Source organism: Mauremys mutica, chromosome 20, assembly GCF_020497125.1.
Source record: "Mauremys mutica isolate MM-2020 ecotype Southern chromosome 20, ASM2049712v1, whole genome shotgun sequence".
NCBI lineage: Eukaryota > Metazoa > Chordata > Testudines > Geoemydidae > Mauremys > Mauremys mutica.
Genome location: NC_059091.1, coordinates 21,041,885 through 21,055,022, shown reverse-complemented (window position 1 = coordinate 21,055,022; position 13,138 = coordinate 21,041,885). Strand labels below are relative to the sequence as shown.

The window sequence follows — 13,138 nt, the reverse complement described above, 5'->3', positions numbered from 1 at the left end:
GCAAACTGCTGGGAGCAGGGAAGACTCAGGGTGGTATGAGATCTGGATTCACGCCTGCGGGGTGACATATGCCCAGTCAACACGAGGAAATCCCCCATTATTATTGTGTTTTCTGCCTTTGTAGCCTCTCTAATCAACCTGAGCATTTCACAATCACCATCAACTTCCTGGTCAGGTGGTGGGTAGTATATCCCTACTGTTATACTCTTACTGCTCAAGGAGGGAGTTTCTATCTATAGAGATTCTGTGGCACGGCTTAATTTATTCAAGATTTCCACTTTCTTTGACTCTATGCTTTCTTTCACATATAGTGCCACTGTCCCACTGGCATGACCTCCTCTGTCATTCCTGTGTATTTTGTACCCTGGTCTTACCATGACCCATTGATTATCCCCATTCCACTAAGTTTCCATGATGCCTATTATATCAATATCCTCATTTAATGCCAGGCACTCTAGTTCACCCATCTTAGTCAACAAAGTGAACAATGTTAGGAATCATTAGGAAGGAGATAGATAATAAGATAGAAAATATAATCCCACTAATAAACCCTAGAAGCATTTCAGAGAATGCCACTGTGGAAGTCCTTGACTTTAACCTTTTATCTAGCAGCCTAAATTGGCCTCTAGGACCTCTGTCCTACCTTTCTCTATATCACTGGTACCTACATGTGCCACCATCACCATCACTGGTGTCTAATGTGGTCAGCAACCTTTGCACCCAGCAGGCAATTTACCACGTGGTTCTCCTGGCCATCGTAAACTAAACTATCTATCAAATCTCCCATTAGAATCACCTGGATCTTCCTAATAACTGGGGTCCCTTCCCCGGAGGGGTACCCTCAGTGCAAGGGGATACCACAACTTCATCTGGAAGAGGGTCCTCACTATGGAATTGTTTCCCTCTGGTCCAGCTTGATGTTTTCCTTCCCTGAGACTTTCATTCTCTATAACAGAACATAAGCTGTCAGACTGGGGGTGGGGCCACTCTATTGTGTCCCTGAAAGGCTCCTCTGGGTGTCTCTCTTTGTCTCCCTTAGCGCCTCCAGTTCAGCCACGTGGCTCTCAAGAGGCCGGCCTGTGTCTCTGTGGGCTGTGAGCTGCTTGTCCCGTGCGCACACATACATCACCAGGCCATGCTGCATTCCGTGCAAGAAACTGCTCTGTGGCTGGACTTCTGGCTGCATTATTTTTACTCTTGCAGGGCTGTGGTTTTTTTTAGGGGAGAACATTATTGGCTGAAGTTTAGCATATGTTTGTTAGGTGGGTTGGGTTTCTCCCTCTCTCCCTACTCCCACCCCCATTTCTTTTTGAGGAGGCTCTGCTAGCACCCTTCTGGTAGTTAGTTTATAATCTGTCGGCCTCCTCCCCTGGCTGCTAACCTCTCCTTACCTGGGTAGCTCCCTCCATCTTGTGCTCGCTCATTGTCACGGGGCGCTCTCTGCTTAAACCGGACCCGGAAGGAACGCCTCTCATAGTCCCTCTCAAAACTCCCTTGTTTACTTAGGAGCTGGCTTTTTAAACCCCTCTTCTCCCAGAGTTAACCCCATCGCCTTGTCAATGGATCCTAAAGGGGTCATGAACCAAGGGGTCGTTAGGATCTCAGCCTCGCCTTGCCGGCTGATTGACTCAACGCACAGCCCCCAAAACAGACCACACTATAATCTTCAAGCACGCAAGCAAGCTAACAGACAAACCCACCCCAAGGATCACAGTCTCTCTTCCTTCACCTGGAGGACTCCCATGCCAAACCCCTCTGTCGTTTGCCTGCTCCTGTGCCCTAGATCTCCCTCAAACTGTACAGAGACCATTAACTCCCTGATCTTTGTGGTGATGCTTCTATCAGGCCAGCCTCAGAATTTGAACCCAGCACCTTTACCTCTAAACAGGTGAACTTGGAGCAGTTGAGCTACAGGACTGGACACCATGGCTGACTCATAAACCTCTTACAAGAACCGGCCACGAGAGGGGGCAATAGACCCACGCTGCAGGTTACATTATTCAGCACAGACCACACTGGTCATTAAATTGCTGCTGTATCACAATGCAAACCAAGGCCGCGGGGTGGGGATGGGGGGACAATTTGCCCCAGGCCCTGGGCCCCACAGGGGTCCCCACGAGAATATAGTATTCTATAGTATTGCAACTTTTTTTTTTATGGAAGGGCCCCTGAAATTGCTTTGCCCCCGGCCCCCTGAATCCTCTGGGCGGCCCTGATGCAAACTCTGCCACCCATAGGTCATTTTACCCTTGGGGGGTGGGAGGGGCAGTTGGAAGGTGTCTGAGAGTAGGGATGGGGTATAGCTCTAATTGCCTCCAGATCACTGTTACGAATCGCAGTCCCAGGGAGTTGTGATAACAGAGGAAACCCATGGTCTGCCTGTTACATGTTATTTGTGTTATCATAGTGACCAGCAGCCCCAGTCGGGGACCAGGACACCACAGCGCTAGGTGCTGTAGAGAGACAGACTAAACGCACAGTCCCTGCCCTAAAGAGCTCACAATCCCAAGCCACGTCTCCACTCTGGGCGCTCTAGCAGCATAGTTATGGTGCCACAGCTATGCTGGCATAACTCCACGGTGTAGAGGCTGACTACGGCCACCGAAGGGGTTTTCCCATTGGGGTAGGGTCCCCACGTCCCTGAGCGATGGTCGCTAGGTCGACAGAAGTGTTCTTCCGTCTACACCTGGGGTTGGGTCGGCCCAGCTACGGCGCTCGGGGGGCGGATTTATCACCCCCTTAGTGCTGTAGCTATGAAGGGCACAGCGGGCCCAAGTATAAGAGAGGCGAGAACAGACGGACACAGACAGACGGGGCAGTACAAGGAAAGGGTGAGGCAAACCCAGCCTGGTCAGCATGATAGGTGGGTGCTATCCCATGGGCAGAACCAGATGTGTCAGAGGAGGGTGTAGGAAATGCCCTTCCCTATCGGAGGTTGTGTGTGTGGGGGGTCCTGTCTCTTTATAGGGGACAGTGGGGGGTGCTCTTCTCTTTAGGGGCGGTGTGTAGGGTTCCCATCTTTCTATAAGGGCCAGTGGAGGAAATGCCCTTCTTTATTGGGGACGGTGTATGTGTGTGGGGGTTCCCGTCTCTCTATAGGAGCCAATGGGGAAATTCCCATCGATTTAGGGACAGCGTGTGAGGTCCCTGTCTCTTTATAAGGGGTAGTGTGTGGGGGTCCCATCTCTCTACAGGGCATGGTGGGGGAATGCCCTTCTCTAGAGGGGCCGTGGGGGGAGTTCCCCTCTCTCTATAAGAGTCAGTGTGGGGGGTTCCCATCTCTCTATGGGTGCCAGTGAGGGAATGACCTTCTCTATAGGGGCTGTGGGGGGTGTTCACCTGTCTCTATAGGAGTCAGTGTGTGGGATTCCCCTCTCTCTATAGGTGCCAGTGGGGGAATGCCCTTCTCTATAGGGGCTGTGTGTGGGGGGGTCCCCTTTCTCTCTATAGGGGGGGGGTTCCCCTCTCTCTATTGGTGCCAGTGGGGGAATGCCCTTCTCTGTAGGTGCTGTGTGTGTGGGTTCCCCTTTCTCTCTATAGGGGCGGGGGGTTCCCCTCTCTCTATAGGTGCCAGTGGGGGAATGCCCTTCGCTATGGGCAGCGTGGGGTGTCCCCGGGCCGGGCGGGGTCCCTGTCCCTTTAAGGAGCAGGGGGCGGGGGCTGCCCGGCCCAGCGGCAGGAGGCAGCGCCGCGCTGGGATGTTGTGAGCCCGGAGCAGGCGGCGGCGGCGGCGCAGGCGGATCCGGGCCCGGCCGCGCTCCGACCGCAGCGGGGGGAGCGGGCGCCGCCAGCATGGACTGGGGCACCGAGCTGTGGGTGAGTGGGGCAGCCCCTCAGCTCCCCCTTCCTACCCCGGCCAGCCCCCCAGCTCCCTCCCCTTCTTCCTCCCCATGGCCAGCCCCCCAACTCCCCCTCCCTCCCCCCGGGGCCAGCCCCCCAACTCCCCCCTTCTTCCTCCCCATGGCCAGCTCCCCCTCCCTCCCCCCGGGGCCAGCCCCCCAGCTCCCCCTTCCTCCCCATGGCCAGCCCCCCAACTCCCCCCCCCTCCCTCCCCCCGGGGCCAGCCCCCCAACTCCCCCCTTCCTCCTCCCCCCGGGGCCACCCCACCAGCTCCCCCCGGGGCCAGCCCCCCAACGCCCCCTTCCGACCCCGGCCAGCCCCCCAGCTCCCTCCCCTTCTTCCTCCCCATGGCCAGCCCCCCAACTCCCTCTCCCTCCCCCCGGGGCCAGCCCCCCAGCTCCCCCCTCCTTCCTCCCCATGGCCAGCCCCCCAGCTCCCCCCTCCTTCCTCCCCCCCGGGGCCAGCCCCCCAACTCCCCCTTCCTACCCCGGCCAGCCCCCCAACTCCCTCCCCCCCGGGGCCAGCCCCCCTTCCTTCCCTGTCCAGCCCCCCAACTTCCTCCCCTTCCCCCCTGGGGCCAGCCCCCCAACTCCTTGCCCTCCCCTTCCCCCCGGGCTGGCTTCCTCCACTTCCCCCTTCTCCTATGGCTGGGCTCCCCTCGCCTCAATTCCCTCCCTCTCTCCTGCTTCCTTAGGGCTGGGCTCCTTTCCCCCTGATCTCCTGGCCCCCCCCCCCCCGTTTTATTCCCCCTGGGCTGGGCTTCCTCCCTGCTGCCCAGTCCCCCGTATCCCCTGGGATTGGCTTCCCCCTCCCCCATATCCTCGGTCTGGGCTCCCCATTATTTCCCTTTCCCTCCAGTTCCGTCCCTTCCCCTGTTCCTGGGAGTCTGTTCCCTTTATCCTGGTTTTCTCTTCTCCATCTAAGCCCCTTTTCCTTGTGATCAACCCCTCCTCTTACCTCCCTGTTCCCCTCTCCCCCTTTCCACTGGGGCCGCTTCTGTCTCCCCTGGCCCAGCTTAGCTCTGACTTTCTCCCAGCCTGGGTGGGGGCGGGGGGGGGGGGAAGGAGGGAGCCTTTATTTCCATCCAGTGCTCAGTGTGGGGGTGGGTGTTCCCCCCCCTCTTCCCCCAGTGGATGGACACACTTCCTGGCTGTGGAATTCCCCAGCCTTGTAATGGGGTATGTGGGTTGAGGTGTACATGTGATGTCATGTAACTTATCCCCCCAACCCAACCCCCCCCCCGAGATCCTCTGGGATGGTGGAGTTGCAAGCTGCTGGGGTGCACTTTACCACCCCCCTCATGCCTCCTGTAGGAACCCCTTTTGTCAGTGCCTCCCAGATCACAAAAACGGAGACTCACCCTCATTTTAAAGCAACATACCTAGTCTGGGTCTTAAGTGTTCACACTGATACATTGCTGCAAGCACTTTATTTGGGGGGGGAGTGTCTCAGTCGTGGGGGGTTGTTATGCATTTTTGCTCGGGGGGGGGCACACTTTTGGTTTAACCCCGTCCTCGTGATGGGTTTGTAATGGGGCTTCTGTGGAGAGTTGGCTTTGAATCTGACTCAGGGCAGAGTTCTTCCCGACCCAGGCCTGTGGGTATCAGTTTCTTTTCTGTATGGTCCTTTGGGCTAAGAGTTTGCATGTGTAACTCTACTGTGTAGTTTTCTCCCAGTAGCGTTTTTGTTGTTAAGCTCCAGAAGTTTCTTTGCTGTTTTGGGATCGTGGCTTCCCTTAGGGAGGAGCGGGGGGGGGGGAGAGGTCTTGGAACTAGGGGTGCGGTAGCTTGAAGTTTCTATCAATTGTTTTCAGTGCCCCCACTATAAAAATTGTTCAAACGCCACAGGGGCTGGGTGGGTGGGTAGGAAGCATTTGAAAAACTGCCCATGGCCCCTGAAAGTAGTTGGTCGGCCTCTAATCTGGTTAATCTCAGATTTTTCTACAAGTGGCAGATCTACTTTGAGCCGGGTCACTTGAGTAAAAAAAAATCTCCTGTGTTGCTTTTTGGTGGGAGGGAGGAGTTCTCAGTGCCCACCCCTGCCTGGGCAAAAGCAGATGTGGCTGGGAGCCCTTGCCCTGGGCGAGGGGGGACTATGGAGACTCCCAGATGTTTGTTGCTTTTATCTGTCTGTGGTACAGCTCTTGGCCTGCTCCTGCCTATATGAAATGGGGACTCTTTTATATAATGCATGCCGGAGCAGTGCGGGAGTGGTTCGAACAGGACTCCTGGGTTCTATTTTCCAGCTCTAGGAGGTGACCTGCCTAGTGGTGAGCACAGGGGAGGAGATAGCTCTGACTCCTGGAGTCTACTGTAAACTCTAGGAAGAGTTGTGGCTAGGGCAGGGGACTGGCAGCCTGGACTCCTCCTGGCTTTCCTCCCCAGCTTTGGGAGGGTGTGTGCCTCTAGTGGCTAGCATGGTAGGGCTGCTAGCCAGGACTCCTGGGTTCTTTTCCTGACTCTGCCACTTGGCTTGGGGAAGGCAAGTCCTTTAACCTCTTTTTGCCTCAGTTTCCCTGTCTCTAATATGTGGCTAATACCTTGGGGAGGAGAGAGAGGGATGGTGAGGGTTAACTCCTAAAATTACTTTGATCCCTGTTTGAAAGAGGCAGTGGAACCTATATCTGCTAGTAATAATTGCTTCATATCTGCAAAGCGCAGCGTGGTCTGTTCATCCATTGCTCAATTCTATCCAGCGTTTACGTAGGGCCTGCTGTATTCTGTTTGGGTTCTTGGTTGTGGATCTGTGTGCTTTGGGTGGGGGAGGAGGAGAAGGGAGCCCATTTCAACGAATGAGTTGAGCGGGATCAAGCATGTTCCGTGTTTACAGCCTGGCCAAAACTTCTTGTGGAAGAATGTGTAATAAGCCAGGCTTTTCTGCCCCCGCCTCCTACGTGCAAATAGGCGCAGTGTTCTCATCCCTTCCCATAGGAAGCCCTGTAGGATGCTCTCCTGCCTGGGATGCCACTTGTAAACAGTGCATCTGCAGCATTGTTAACTCTGAGGGTTAACCAAAAAAAGACTCTCTTAAAAATAACTTTTGGGGCCACTTTATGTGTCTGCCGGTTTCTGAGCGTTTAGGGTGTGTTTGCTTCAAATTTCCAAGTTTTTATCTGCAGCTGGGGTCTAGAACCCCTTTTTTCCCCCGATTAAAATAAATTTAAAAAAATATTCTCATGCAGTTTCTTGATTCCAGAAATTGGAGCTTTAAGAAAAGCCTCAGAGATCATGACAGTCTTGAGAAAACTCTGCAAGTTGGCGACGCTGCATCTGGGTTCACAAGCGTGTTACGTTTCTCTCCTTGGAAAGCTGCGGCCCCGTGGGGTGTTCTCACGCATCTGTCCATCTTGGCAGTATGGAATCTTCTATACACTTTGAGGGTGCGAACTTGTAAGGCGAAGGGGTTAAAAAAAGCATTGCTGCCCCAGATCTGGGTAGGGATCCATTTAGTCCAGTGTCCTGATGGGGGCTAGCACCAGATGCTTCAGAGGAAGGTCATGGAATCATAGAATATCAGGGTTGGAAGGGATGTCAGGAGGTATCTAGTCCAACCCCCTGCTCAAAGCAGGACCAATCCCCAACTAAATCATCCCAGCCAGGGCTTTGTCAAGCCTGACCTTGAAAACCTAAGGAAGGAGATTGCACCACCTCCCTAGGTAACCCATTCCAGTGCTAAGAAACCCATTTCACCTGCTCCGAATGGAAAAGGTGATGCTTGACTGACGCACCCCTTGGAAATGGTGCATCGCCTCCCCCCCCCCAGTTCTCTGCTGAAGGAATCCCCCCAACTTGCTTTTCTTATTTACTGCTTTTGTGAATACATTTGGGGAAATTCCACTCCCAAGTGGGTAAGTAAGTGGGAAATTCTTCTTGAGGAGGGTTTGCAGGGGGGAATGGGGGGAGGTGGAATGACCCTGAGCCATCAACTGTTGCAGAGTTGAGGAGTTTGATTTAAAAATGTTGTAGCCCAAGGAGACGTGGTGCAGGGCTGGTTGCTGGGCCGGGGAGGGAGGGTGCCTCTGCCCACAGCAGCTGTAATGAAATTAACAAGACTGGTGTAAGTTTCTCAGCTGCTTTTGGGGAGCCCCTGTGGCCCTCATCCCCGAAAGGCAATAGTTTCCTCTGCTGGGAAAGAGGAGTCTCCCCACACCCCAAACAAACAGAGGCGGGAGGGAGAGGGTCGCATAGCAAACATGCCATGCCTTGTAATGGGACTGCTCTGTGTTTGAAGGGCGTGAGAGCACCTGTGTTTCCAGGGGGTGGGGGGCGGGGATGGAGCAGGGTTTTTCCTATTTACTAGGCACTTTTGCAGAGCTCGTCTTCTAAGCTGACATGAGACAAAGTCCTTTTTTAACTGGGCCCAGCGGAGGAATCCCGCAAGAGCCCCTTTCCCAGCAGCGTGTGTGTCTTTTGCCAGGGCCCTGCCCCAGACCTGTGCTGGTGACAGTGGAGGGGTGCAAATGGTACTTTTTTTTGCAAGTCTCATGGTCTCGCCTGTGTCTGCAGAACCCACTGAGCTCCCCGCTCCCTTTCCTTTCAATCTGGCTTCTGCCAGGAGAAGCCTTGGCCCGAGTTACCATGGAGACTGACTCACACTTTGTATGCTCAAGCGGTGGGTGTGGATCAGAGGCTGTGACTGGGGGGCAGGAAAACAATGGATCTGGGAGCGAAGGATGCCAGCCCCGGGCCTAGGGGACGATGTTTGGAGGCCAGGCTGTGCATGGGGAAGCGACTGTTGTAACTTGCAGCTGGTAACCTGAGACTGTCCCTGGTGCCCTAGGAGCACAGATCCATGGTTGAGTCTGTTGTCGTGTCTCTTTTATGAGAGAGTCTCTTTGCTAAGGAGAGAGCTAGCCCTGTGCGTGAGGAGGAAGGGGCTGATTTTACTGAGGAGTAGTAGTATCACCTTGCTGGTCGACAGCACTTCCCATCAGCTGACCTCAATGTGCTTTACAAAGGAAGGGCTGCAACGTTAGCCTCATTTTACAGAGGGGGAAACTGAGGCACGGGGCAGGGACATGACTTGCCCGAGGTCACCCAGCAGGCCCGTCTCAGAGCTGATAGCACCCAGGGCTCCTGAGACCTGGTCCAGTGCTCTACCCATTAGGCCCCACAGCTGCATGGGACTCTGCAAGTTGTGTTTTGCGGGAGGTCAGACTGAAAACTTCCCATGGTGCCCCCAAAGTCTGTGGGTGGGGTGGGGAGGGGCTTCTGCCCTGTGACTGGGCAAATCGGTTCCGTTCCTAGGCAGCAGGTGCTTCGTACAACCTCCTCCACCACTTTCCTATTTAACGCCATCTCTTGTTGCCTGCCTCAGTCGAGTTTGAATGGCCCGTGGGGACTGGCCCCAGCCCTGCAGAGGGTCCCAACCCAGTGGATGGGCTGTATGGAGCTAGCCCTGCTGCTGCGTCTGTTCTGGTGCCTCTCTAGCGGGTGCTGGACTGCTGCGTCCTAACGTCCCTTGTTTGTTGTGCAACTTCACGGATGGATAGCATTGCTGGCTTCCTCTTCCCTGACTAAGCCCAGTCCTTGGCCTCTGTGTTGTGTGGCATGTGGGTTGCATTTGACACCAGGGAGGGGCCTTCCCGGAAGGGATTGTATTAGAACACAACCTACTAACCGGCCCTGCTGAGTGAGGGTAGTACCAGTCTTATGGGGCCTGTGAGGACAGGGGGAGATGGGTGGTTAAGTCATTGGGCTGGGATGAGAGAGACCTGGGTTTGATTACTGGCTCTTCTGCATACTGTGTGACCTTAATGCACGGAGCAATTAAATGACTTGCCCAGTTTCCCATCTGTAAAATAAGGATCCTTCCTTTGTGTCCTTTTGAGAAGCTCTTTGGGGCAGGAACTTTCTCACTAGGTGTCAAATATCAGAGGGGTAGCCGTGTTAGTCTGGATCTGTAAAAGCAGCAAAGAGTCCTGCATCCGACGAAGTGGGTATTCACCCACGAAAGCTCATGCTCTAATACATCTGTTAGTCTATAAGGTGCCACAGGACCCTTTGCTGCTTTCTCACTAGGGGCATTCACGGTGCCCGGCACCGTGGGGCTTTGATCTGCTCTAAAACTCCTAGGTGCTACTGTAATCTGCTACTAAAGGTTTGTCTACATGATGAAATTGACGGGAATAGCTAATCTGGATAAACTCCCCATGTGGACGCTCTTATTCCGAAATAGCCAGAGCACTGAAAATCCACACCCTACCTCATTCTGGAATAACTTCCCTGTGGGCCCTGTAAAACAGCATGGAGGTTTGTGCTGCAGGCTGTGGCTGTCCAGTGGAGTGTGTTGGTGCCAGTGCGGGGCTGGGTCACATTACCACACACGAATGGGGCTGGTTCTCCACCACTGTCCCACAATACTCCATGAGCTCAGCCAGATAGGCCACTTGTGAAGCCGCTACTGGCCAGGGGTCCAGCTGGCTGGAGGCCACCTATCCTTCCAATGCAGCTGCACCCTCTCCAGAGCCTCAGGACAGTGTAAGAAGCCAAATGCTGAGGCTTGTGCCAGTGCTGACGAATCCTTGGTTTCAAGGTAGGGGGTCAGCACCCCCTGGGCTAATAGCAGTTTTGCCCTGGCAACACCGACCCAGCTAATTCCCGATTTGGCCAAAGCCCGGGTTTGAAAGCTAAAGAGAAATCTGGACATGATTCTCGCGCCGAGTTCTCTTAACGTTGACGCCAACTTCAAGGCTTCGTTTGGCTGCCTAAGGGGTGTAAAAGGGTGAAACTCTGGCCCTTTAATGTCTGTCCAAGCCCATGGAGCCACCAGGGGAGCATTGCAACACAATATACTGCCCCCCCATGGGGATGCTATTAGGTGGGTTACTTTCCCCAAATAATGCTGTGAGAGGGGATGAGCCGAGGAAGTGGGGTCACTTCAGGTTTCTGCCATCTGAACAATCAATTAGAGCAACTAATGCAAGCTCTCAGCTTCCAGCAAAGCAGGATCAGTTTTCAGGGAACTTTTTATTTTTATTTTTATTTTTGTGCTGTGTTGCTTTTGCATTGGCTTCTCCAAATCCCGGCCGGCTCATGTCGTGCCTAGCAGTTCAAACCTCTCTCTGAACGCTAGCGTGATGATCCCCCTGGCTTTGAATTTTAAGTCCACTCGGAAACTTTTGAAGTCAGAAATGTGTTACAATGCGTGTCTCCCCCCCACCCCCCGCACCTTTTTGGCCTCTTGCTTTCGGTTCTTAAATCTTCTGCATGCAAGATCAATCCTGTTCTGAAGCCTGGTTGTCTTATCTTTGATCCGAAATCTTGAAAGTCATTTGGAGGGAGTGGTAAAGGAACCTTCTTGGCTGGCTTTTTATAAGTATAGTGCAGGGGTTCTCAAACTGGGGGTTGGGACACTTCAGGGGGTTACGAGGTCATTATATGAGGGGGTCACCAGCTTTCAACCTCCACCCCAAACTCTGCTTGCCTCCAGCATTTATAATAGTGTTAAATATATTTAACAGTGTGTTTAACTTATTAGGGGGGTTGCACTCAGAGGCTTGTGATGTGAAAGGGGTCACCAGTAAAAAAAAGTTTGAGACCTACTGGTATAGTAGAAATAGGCGATTCTGAAGGGAAGCAGAAATCTGTAGCAGTTGGAGGAGGGGGAAAAACTAGGAGTCAGGATTATGGGCAAGTGTGGGTTTGTGCTCCGAGTCAGACTCCTGGGTTCTGTCCTCAGCTCTGCTATAGTCTTGCTGCATGACCTTAGGAAGTCATTTAATCTTCACCACCTACCTGTAAAACAAAATGTGCTAGAGACACCAGAGGTGATTTAAACCTGAATCTCTTCCTTAAAATCCGGTTTCTTACAGCTCTAGTTTACATGAGCTCAGCTTGAAGTTGGGTTAGTCAGTTTCACTACTGTTTCTAGTCTGTTTCACTTCCTGGTTAACAGTGCCTGCTGGGATAGCTTGGTTGCAGACAATGCATGGGAAGAGCGCCTCCCCCCCCTTTCAAAACACACACAAACTGTCATGAAACTATTGATTTCTGCTAAATTGCTGTGAATTTTTTTTAAGTAGTTATAAATGTTGGATTTAAACGATTTAGGAGCTTCCCTTTTAAGCGATGGCTTGAAAGGTGGCAGAGTTCAAGCCAATAAAAGGAAGTGCTCCCATCCCAACATTACACACACAGTTGGCATGTGGAACTCATTGCCACAAGACACTGTTAGCTAAAACCTCAGCAGGATTTTAAAAAAGGCATTTATATAGATGAGAGCATCCTGGCTTATAATAAAACACAAAACTAAACCTCCAAAGTTTAGGTAGGGCCATGAATCCTCCTGCCTTAGGATGGCTGATACCTTCTTCTCTGCAGAGTTAACTTGGGGTCTTACTTGGGTGTTACCCCCTCCCTATCTTATCCACATACAGTCATCGTGCCCGAGTGTGATGGTGCTTTCACCACAGGCTAGCTGATCTGCCTGGTGATACCCCTTTCACCTGGGCTAGAACCCGTCCAGTATGCAGCTCCTGTGGTGCCTGAACACAATTCCCCTGTGTGCCCAGGAGGACCGATGGGTTCTCCCACCATTCGCTGGGGGAAGAATCGTGGAGCGTACTGCAGCACAGGATACTGGGATGTGCCCCAGATGTCCCAGTGACCCAGCAGCTGGGATGACAGTAGGGCTGTGCAGGATGGCTGCTCACACCAGGCCTAGGCTACCCTGGCTGGCTGCTCAGATCCAGGTGCTGCTCATAGTAGTTAACTCTGCAATAAAGACACCCCCAGGGCCAGGCTCTTCCTGACCTCTTGCTCGGGTCCCCAATAACTCTGGGGTTTCTTGCGCCTTCCTCTAAGCATCTGGTGCTGCTGCAGAGACTGTTACTGAGCGAGGTGGGTTGTTCATTTTATCCAGTATGGTGATTCCTATCCCCAGTTTGTAATCCGGGCAATGTTAAGTGTTAACCGATACCTCACCTCTTCAGGTGCTTGTAAACTCCTCCCTGCTGTTTACTGTGGCTTTGCAATCCGTTTGATGTCTTTTTAAAAAAGGAATTTCTCTTCCCCTTGTTGCTGTGTCAAAGACAGCTGCAGGGGAAAACGGGTGAAACTGACCAGATTCAAGTGCTCTCAGATGCATCAAAAATAGATTTGGGGTGTGGGGTGTGTGTGTCATTTTCTACCTTTAAACTGTAATAACTCTTGGGTGTTGCTTGTAATAATGGGAGGGTGGAATTCAGATGGCAGTGACTCTGCTTTTAGATTGATGGCAGCCCTTTAAGCAAGAAATCCTGTCCCTTGTTGTATACCTGAGAGCCTGATTTTGTTGTTGTTGATTTGTATGTAGCACT

General features: G+C 52.9%; 1 protein-coding gene across 2 annotated transcripts in view; it reads left to right on the top strand.

Moving 5' to 3' along the window:
• Positions 1–3,684: 3,684 nt before the first annotated feature.
• The window catches only part of TRIP10 (thyroid hormone receptor interactor 10), a 71,647-nt gene continuing 62,193 nt past the window's right edge, over positions 3,685–13,138 (top strand). For both annotated transcript variants that reach the window (XM_044994534.1, XM_044994532.1), the window contains exon 1: positions 3,685–3,816. In XM_044994534.1, the coding sequence (XP_044850469.1) occupies positions 3,793–3,816 (24 nt within the window). In that variant the 5' untranslated portion in view covers positions 3,685–3,792. The remainder of the gene's footprint in view (positions 3,817–13,138) is intronic.